The 9,732-nt window shown below is 54.1% G+C and overlaps 1 protein-coding gene across 1 annotated transcript in view; it reads left to right on the top strand.

Moving 5' to 3' along the window:
- Positions 1-650: 650 nt before the first annotated feature.
- The window catches only part of LOC147748671 (uncharacterized), a 121,551-nt gene continuing 112,469 nt past the window's right edge, over positions 651-9,732 (top strand). Inside the window, exon 1 of the mRNA XM_086963539.1 lies at positions 651-803. Within this exon, the coding sequence (XP_086819665.1) occupies positions 780-803 (24 nt within the window). The 5' untranslated portion in view covers positions 651-779. The remainder of the gene's footprint in view (positions 804-9,732) is intronic.

Genomic DNA, 9,732 nt, shown 5'->3' with positions numbered 1-9,732 from the left:
CCTCCCCCTTTCCCTGTCATCCTCTGCCATCCCACAGGTTCACACCCCCTTACCCCACACCACCACCATGTCACAGTGAGATAGAGGTAATAGTGGGTTCTTCTGGTGAGTGGGGAAAGAAGCAGACAGGTTTGTGTTCAGAGGCAGTCACTGGCGTGTGAGTAGAAACGGGGCCCTGCTGTATACTGCTTTAGTGATTACTAGCAGCAACCTGTGCGCCAAATGTATTCCGCCCAAGGCGCCATCTGAGCAATAAGGCCGGCTTTGATTACGTACCATTAAATTGGGGGTTAGTAATACCCATTATTTACAGTGTTTACAAGTGGTAGATGACTAATTATATACAACTGCTTTAAAAAGCAAGTTCACGTTGCAGTTCCAATACTTGAAGTTCTTACTTTATAACGGAAACAAAGTAGCAACTCTACAAGTGCCAGAAAAACAGACTTGAGCCACTTGGGCCTCTTGAGTCAGCTGGAGAGAAAACACAGCAGCATCATAAACAGCGTATATACGTTCAGGTGGAAAATATGCATTGTGACGGCGTGCGTGTTTCTGTGTCTGCGCATGTCATTGTGATGAGTATTCCTAAGTTCTGGGCATGCGCATTACGTTGTTAAACCTGATGTCGAATCCTTCATTTTCACTTCCGGGACTACATTCCTCCAACTTCTGGTTGCAGGGGAACAGCTCCTTACCTGCAGACTATTAGCCCCCTCACAGATTCCGGCAGCTCGCCCACCCTTCGTCCGCTAGGTGTAGGCTTAGCCAGGGGAGGGATGTACCAGCAGGAGTCGGACCAGGTGAGTGCAGAACCGAGAACTTTGGGGAAGATTATCGCCCTCACAGGGTGCGTTTAAATAGGATATTATTCTTGTTTCTGCCAGTATTTGCAGTTTTGGGCCTAGGAAAAGTTTGGACTAATTGATGTAAACTACATGAATGTTAATACTACTGACCCACAATACACTTTAGCTACTGAATTATCACAGTGCATGTGATTTATAGTATGAGGTTGCAACTTTATATGGTGATTAAGTAAGCCACAGCACAGAAGGCTGTACAGACCACATCTTATGGCTCCAGTGAATCAGTATTAAAAATAGTGCCGCAGACATCCCTTCACACAGCTATTAGCTGGCTCCATGTCGTGAAGGTGAGCTTAGGTTTGAGCCAGCAGGGCTACGAAGGTTCGGACAATGCATTCTCACATAGCCATTATTAATATTAATATATACATACAATATATATACAATACAACAATAGTATATTAATATTAACATACAAAGCACATAGTGGTCGAAGTGGGGGAAAAAAAGTAGGGGATCTGTGGGCGGAGAATCAGAGGGTGGGAATAACCTGAGGATTGGATCAGTGGGCGGAGTTAGAGGTGTGGCCAGGATGCGCAAAACATCCCAATCTTTAGTATTTGTGTGGCATTTCACTGACCAGTTACAGCTTAGTATGTTATGTAAATCAACCAATGGATACACATGATTATTTAACGATTAATATGAGCTATCGACATTAGAAATATATTCCACTTTGTGAATTTATTTTAATCACAGAATGTCCCAAAAATGCTTAAAAGTGGAAGCACGAGCCATTTGTTTCCGAGCCATGAAGGTTCTGTTCTGTCGTCAGCAATATACACAGAGACAATCAATTTTACGTGTGTAAATGACTGTATAGGAAATGTTACATAAGACAAAGGACTGCAAGGTGTAGGAGTTACATGATAACCATACTAGTAGACAGTATAGTTTAATAGTGATTGGCCTGGAGAAACACAAACTCAGAATTTAAAACTTAATACCATTATTGGCGGTTCTCTTTAAAAATCATTATTGATTTGTATCAAAAATAACACTTTTGGGGGCGTGGCCAAGATGGCGGCTCGGTAGGACGTGCTCCGCGGAGGCTCCCCGCACCCGATCCCCCGACCGGGATTTTGAGCGGACCTACCCCCCTACCGAGCCAGCCACCGACGGCGGACAGTGACCGGAGCGCCAACTGAGCAGCCAGGGCCGGGGCAAGGCTCCGAAACAGAGTGGGGTGCCGCGGAGCGGAGGCGCTGCTCGCAACGGCCTAAAGGTGCGAAAACCGAGGTCCTGGCCCCGGCGCTCAACTGAGCAGAGGGGCCTCTCACGGCGATTCCAGCACCGGCGCTGCAGCGTCGGAGGTTCTGGCGGCGAGCGAGGAGGCTCAGGTGCGGAGCCTGCCCGCAGAGGACGGCGGGCCCACCAGCAGGGAGGTAGATCGAGGGGCGCCTGGTCCGCCGGCGCCTGGCCCTACGCAAGACCCCGGCTTGGGTCTAGTCATAGGAGGTGCGGCCGCAATGATCCGGACGGCCTGAGCCTGCAGGTACGCAGCAATTGGCGGGTGAGGACGGAGGCAGCAGCGGACCAGAGGCGCGTATCTCAGGTGGGGTTGAGAGCGGGAGACCCCTCGTTGCACCCAGGAGCTGACGCGAGGGCATAGCGGACCCCAGGAAGAGAGCAGCGGTCCCGGGACACCAGGCCTCACGCAACCCCCCGGCTTGGGCCTAACGGCCGGAAGAGGCACTGTAGCTGGTGACGTGAAGGAGCTGCGATGGCGGCGAACAGCGGGGGCGGCTCTGGGAGCGTGCCCACGAGCCCCCCAGACCCAACGACCGATGAGAGACTTTGCGGGGCCCGATTAAGTGCAGCATCACACGAAGCGGCGCTCAGAGACCCAGCGGAGCCCGACCACCGGTGAGTGCGGGAGAAGGGGTACCCCCACAGTGGAGAAGAGGGATTAAGGATCGCCAGACGAGTCAGGAGGGGTCGGGGCCACGGACCACAGCGGAGCGGACGGCCCGGTCGCCGTAGGTGCCGCCTGGCCGGCCCGCTGTCCACGAACTCTGAGCTCCTGGAGCGGGGGTCGAGTGGAGCAGGGTCTCCGCGGCATCTGAGAGGAGCTCTGGGGGGGCCCGGGTTAATTGGTCAGGCCGCAGCACTGTCTAAAGAAGGGCCCAGCAAGCGGCGGCGGACTGCAGTAGTGTCCGGCACAAAGGAGTGGCAGCTTGGGGAGTTCAGCAGAGGCCTGGAGGGTCGACTTCGGACGCCATAGCCCCCGGAGCGCAGAGGCAGGGGCTGCAGCGAGAAGGTCTACAACAACGTCTCGTGGGACCTGAAGACCGGAGGAGCGCGGCTTCCGCGGAGCCGAGACACTGTGCGGACGCAGGTCGACCCCTTCCCCCCGGACTGTACACACCGTGGACTTCCTACGGTCCCGACAGGGGCAGCACCCCAACCGGGGCCTCCGGCCGGAGACAAGGTGCGATATGGCGTCCAACAATCGCAAAGGAAACTGCACCATCTCCGATATGCTGACCAAGGGGACTTCTAAGGTCGACAAGAGCCCGGACAAGCTGGCTCAAGTGCCCCCCCCCCCCCCCCCCCCCCTCAAGGGGAAAGACCACACGGAAGGCGAGACCCCGGCGACCAAAGCATTCATGGAAGCCCTCTTCACCTCTCTTAAAGAGGACATCCAAACCTTCCGGCAAAAAATGACAGGGGAATATAAAGAACTCCGACGAGATGTCGATGATCTGGGGGAAAGAGTAGCCACGAATGAGCTCTCGGGTCAAGCCAGAAGTGAGGAAATAGAGCTCCTCCGACAGGAGATCGTTCGCCTCCACGACCAACAAACGGACCTTCAATCTCATACGGAGGACCTGGAAAACCGCTCAAGGTGCAACAACATTTGCGTTCGAAATGTGCCACTCAAGGTGGAGGGAGACGACATGGCAGGATACCTACAGGCATTATTCCGGATGGTGCTAGAGGAGGCCGATGACTTCGTGATCCGTATCGACAGAGCACATCGAGTGGGCCTGGCTCGCCGGACTCAGGGTCCCCCCCGGACATCTTGGCCTTCCTGCCGGACTACCCCCTGAAGGAACGCATACTGAAGGCGGCGCGTCTCAAACAGCCCCTTCGCTTTCAAGACCACGCAGTGGAACTATTCCAAGATCTGTCGGCAATCACCCTACAGAAACGGAAGTCATTCAAGGTTGCCACCGCCTTCCTACGCAAAGAGGGGGTCCCCTACTCCTGGGGACACCTATTTCGCCTCATCTTCAAGTGGAATGGAGCCCTACACCAGCTGCGCTCCTTACAAGACACCTGCCCCTTACTGGGCATCCCACATGAGGAGACTCCACCGGACAATATTGACGAGGGGCGGTCGTCTGGGACTGCATCCGGATCCCCTCGAACGGCTCGTGACGGCTGGCAAAAAGTACGAAGGGGCAGACCACAAAAGAAAAACCTCAAGCCTAATCCCGAAACAGTGGCACAGGAACAGGCTGCAGCGATCCAAGAGGTCTCCAAGGACACTGGTGCCGAATCATGAGATGACTACGGCGACGGTCGACATCAGCTAAGTTGTGGCACCTGGTTGGGGGGAGGGTCGGGGGGCAGTGAGCCGCCTCTACCACACACCCATACATTGAGAGGCCTGGGACAATGTTCACCTGTTGGGGTTTCGGGTTTGAACGGGGGGGGTAGGGGTTGGGGGAAGTTGGGGTTAGGGTGGGAAAGGATGGGGACCAGAGTTGGATGGGAGAGTCAGGGTTGACGCCGGGCGAGAGGGAGGACGGACAATCTGCCGCCCGGAGGGTTGTTTGGGATTGGGATGGGGTTCAGTTTGGCCGGGGGGACAGGGGTGGGAGGCCCCGGAATGTTCGTTCCAGAGAGGCGGGACAAGCGGGGATCCGAGGGGGCTATGTACAGAGGTTTGTGGCGATAGACACGAGAGCTCGAGGGCGCATCTGGTGCAGGCAAAGTGGTAGCGGGGCAGGGCCTAATTCCCCGAATGGAATCTGACACTTTGCAGGTCCTAAATCTCAACGTTAAGGGCCTCAATAACCCAATTAAGCGGCAGGCGGTGCTCTCATACTTAGAGAACTCCGGCGCGGCAGTTTGCCTCCTACAGGAGACACATTTGCTGGCAAAGGACTGGCATCGTATGCGGTCCATGGCCTTCCCGACACAAATTTATTCCTCCACTATGGAGAAAAAAAGCGGGGGTGGCCATTTTGTTCGCTAAGCACTTCAAGGGCCAGGTACGGGACAAGGTGGCAGAAATAAAGGGCAGGCTGCTAGCGCACACTGTTAGCATTGGTAATGTGGAATTTACAGTGGGATCCATTTACGCACCCAACACTAAGCAAGAACCGTTCCTCACGGGGGCGTTGTCAGAGGTTCTGGGGGCTGCGACCAAGTACACACTGGTGGGAGGGGACCTAAATCTGGTGATGGATAATGCGTTAGACAGGTCGGGACACAGATTTGGTGACTCCGGCGCTCTCTCTACTGAAGGGAAGCGCTTGCTCGCCAGCAGGGGCTTCCGGGATGTATGGAGGGAGGTACACCACACAGCACCGGGGTACACCTTTTACTCACACGTTCATTGGACATATGCCAGGATAGATCACTTCCTTGAATCGGCAGATATGGCCCCTATGGTAAAGGATGTGGAGGTCACCCCAGCGGCCCTGTCCGATCACGACGCAATCCTACTACACCTGCAAGTCCCCCGCATTCACTCTGGCAAGGGTAGGTGGCGGCTCAGGGAGTCCCTGCTCACGCGTAAAGGGGTCACGCAGCAACTCTCCCAGACTATTTCAGACTACCTTGGCAGGAAGGACACAGGTGAGGTAGCCATGCCCGCGGTATGGGGGGCACTAAAGGCAGTGGTCAGAGGGGAGCTGATGGCGATTTCGGCCGCCGATAACATGATACGAAAAGAAAGGCGCCAGTAATTAACCGCACAGGTACTAGAACTCGAGCGAGTGCATTGTCGGACGGGGGCCCCCAGGATTTTGCGCCAACTGAAGGCTGCCAGAGCGCAGCTTGCAAGTCTTGACTTGGACAGGGTAGAATATGCGGCACCACGCCTCAAGCATACTTATTATGTGGGGGGAGACAGGACCGGTCGCCTGCTGGCCAGCAAACTCAAAGCGCAAACAGTCAAGGCCAAGGTGCAAGTCATACGCGAGGACGACGGACATGAGCACTACGAAGACGAGCACATAGCCGAGGCTTTCAGGGCATTTTACGCCAAGCTGTACGAGGCCGAACCGGCCTCGGAGGAAGAGGTCGGAACAGAGTATTTGAATGAGGCCAACGTGACCGCACTGAATGGTGCGAACTCCGAGGCGCTAGACGCTCCCATCCGCCTGGAGGAGGTGGTGTCTGCCATCGCGCGCCTTAAACCACTCAAGGCGCCAGGCCCAGATGGGTTATCCGCCGGCTTTTACAAAACCTTTTGCCACCTTCTGGCCCCAGTGTTGACAAAACTCTTTAACTCGTTTCGAGGCCCGGGCTCGATCCCGCAAGAGATGCTCGAGGCAGACATAATCGTCCTACCAAAACCCGGAAAAGACACCTCTAAATGCGCGGCTTACCGGCCGATATCGCTTCTGAATGTTGATCTGAAGCTTTTTACCGGAATCTTAGCTGCAAGGCTAGGGCCATGTCTCCCAGGCATAATTGAACCAGACCAGGCGGGTTTTATACCCTCACGTCAATGCGCAGACAACATCAAACGCCTGTTGCACGTCATCGATAAAGCCCACTACAACGATTCGGATGCTGCCCTGCTGTCGGTCGACGCTGAAAAAGCATTTGACAGAGTGGACTGGACCCACCTCGATAGGACACTGTCGAGATTTGGGCTTGGGGAGAGATTCAGAGCCTGGGTGGCCAGCTGTTACGCGGCCCCCGTGCAACTATCAGGGTGAACGGGACGGGCTCCAAGCCACAGGACATCCGGCGGGGCACGAGGCAAGGCTGCCCTCTATCGCCGATGTTGTTCGCCCTGTACATGGAACCATTTGCCCAACGAGTGCGAGATAACCGGAACATCAAGGGCATCACCTTCGGAGGCGAGGAGCAGACCATCAGCTTGTACGCAGACGACATTCTGGTCGCTGTTGAGAACCCGAGGGTCTCGATCCCAGCATTTCTGCAGGAAATGGAGCAGTTTGGGAAGGTCTCGGGCTTTAAGATGAACATCCAGAAGTCCGTGATCCTACCACTGGGGTCCAATGCGCGACAGCCTAATAGAGGGTCGCTCCGGATCGGAGGGCTACAAGGACGGCTGGAACTACCATACTTAGGAATAGACTTGTCCCCCTCGACAGCCCAAATGGTGGAAAATAACTATACCAAGCTCTTTCACCGCGTCCAAGGAGATTTCTTCCGATGGCGACACCAACCGTTGTCATGGCTAGGCCGGGTGGCAGCCGTCAAGATGTCTGTGCTGCCGAGGGTGCTATACCTGTTCTAGACCATCCCGGTCACTCCTCCACTGGGCATGATTAAAAAGCTGCAAGACGCCATACAGCAATATGTCTGGGCCGGGAAACGCCCTAGAATGCGGCGCAACCTCATCTCACGGTCACAAGCCGAGGGGGGGCTAGGGGTCCCTGACCTGCATCGTTTCTTCCAAGCCACCCAGCTACGCTACCTCCTAGAGTGGTCCAGACCGACCTCAGAGAAAAGGTGGCTCTTTCAAGATAGGGCGATGGCGGGTATGCCACTCTGGCGAGTCCCATTCCTGGCAGGACGAGACAGACCGGCATATATCAAGAAATCCCCCATCACCAGGACACTCTTACAAGTGTGGGACGCAGTAGCAACAACTAGAGATCTCACCTCCTTCCCGTCGCCGATGACACCCCTTTTTGATAACCCGGCGTTCGTCCCCTGGACGGCCCCTGGCGCCTTTTCTCAGTGGTGATCTACAAAATGTAGTTCGGCAGGACACCTGTTTGACCGGCAGGGCTTTATGACACTGGAGGCTCTCAAGGAGAGTTACGGGATAGACCGTCCGCACAACTTCCAATATTTTCCATTAAGACACTGGCTCACTCACAAAGAAGTAGCCCCGCAGGTGGGCCGCTTCCTCACACCCTTTGAGAAGTGGCTTCTGGCCAAGTCGGACGATAAGAGGGCGATCACGGAACTCTACAAATTTCTGACCCCGCCAGCGCTGGCAGCTAAGTCAACAGGGCAGAAAAGGTGGGAGAAAGAGCTCGGGCGGGCACTCTCGGACAGGGAATGGCACGATATATTTTTCAGGGCCCATCACACGGCTAGGAACATGGCGAGTAGGGGGGCCGCGGTCAAAGTGGCTTGTTACTGGCACCTGACTCTGGAACGCCTCCACCAGAGCAATCCTAGGCGAGACCCTAAGTGCTGGAGGGGTTGCGGTCAGACTGGGACCATGATCCATCTGCTGTGGGAATGCCCGGAGGTGCAAGACTACTGGGAGGAGGTACTGAGGGATATAGATTTGCACTTCGAAACGGAGATCCCACGCTTCCCGGCATACACGATTTTAGGCCTACCTAACAAATTGACTTTTCCACTCAAATCAATCCGGGGAAAGCAAATGGGGCTAGCAATGGGCGCAGCGACACAACACATCCTCTCACTGTGGGGCAGCTCGCGCAAACCCTCTCACACGGGATGGCTCCACAAAATCTGGTTCATGATGGGTATGGAGCGCATACAGGCCTCTCTCACGCAATCCACGGACTCGTTCCGAGAGATATGGTCGCCCTTGATTGCACTACTCACCACTGAATTTCACGAGCTGACTTGCCCCAAATACCTTCGAGTTCTAAGACTAGTTGATGAATTTCACAAACCTATCGGTGCTCAAGGACAGACGAAGAAACGGCGAAAGGCCAGGTGATTCCCTAATAAGGTCTCGGCAGAACACACCGGGGGGGGAGGGATGGGAGAGGAGAGGAGGGGTGGGACGGGAACCACGGTTGTTGAGATAGGAGGGGTTACGGGCGGGGGGTGGGGAGAGGGATCTGTTGGGGTATCTTGTTACTTGAAAATGGCTTTCACTGCATACATGGACACATGGCCCGAGGCCGTACGATTTTGGGGCCCTATTCCGGGAGCCCTGAGTGGAACTCACAAGAGTTGGTAGATTGCATTTGTCCTATCACTGTGCTGCACTATGCTGTTGCCAATAAAAACAAATTTGATTAAAAAAAAATAACACTTTTTGCAACATTAGGATAATCAAAGGCTTAGGGAAAAAACCATAACGCTCTAGTTTATACCTTGCAGTTTGTATGCAGCTCTTAGATGAAAGTTAATAGCTCACTGTTCTTTGTTAGGATTTTAACTTATAACCTGCAAGTAGCAAAAGGATCTCACTGACAAAAGCAGTAATCCACTGACCTATTTACAATATGTGCACTTTGTGATGGGCCTGGTACATTTTCTTTACAGCAGGCACATTAACCCTCTGCGCTATCTTTCCATGAGTCAAAACTTCCACTAGACAAATCTCCAATCTCGCTCTAGGAAGAAGTTTATTCATCAGAGTTATCATGACATTTTTATTATTGCCGAAAATAGCTGGCAGCCAGGAAGGAGGCAGCAAGTGCTTTTAAAACCATAATATACAACGCTCCCACTCAAAGTCAGCACCCGTTGCAGTCACACCAGTCGCACCGCCCTAGAGCCAGCGCTTTTTAGGTTTCGACTTTTGGCGAGGGGCGAAGCCCCTCCCAGTCGAAATCTTTTGTTTTTAGTAGTGAGGTTAGGACAGCCTCTGTTTCCAATTGGCTAGCTCCATAAATGGAGGCTAGACATTGGGAGACAGAGGCTGTCAATCGCGCTTTCTCCAGAAAACGCGATTCGGGGGCGTTTCTGGTGCTTTTTTTAAGCCCCG

The sequence above is a fragment of the Lissotriton vulgaris genome, chromosome 1_1, assembly GCF_964263255.1.
Source record: "Lissotriton vulgaris chromosome 1_1, aLisVul1.2, whole genome shotgun sequence".
Taxonomy (NCBI): Eukaryota; Metazoa; Chordata; class Amphibia; order Caudata; family Salamandridae; genus Lissotriton; species Lissotriton vulgaris.
This window is presented reverse-complemented; position numbering and strand designations above follow the sequence as displayed.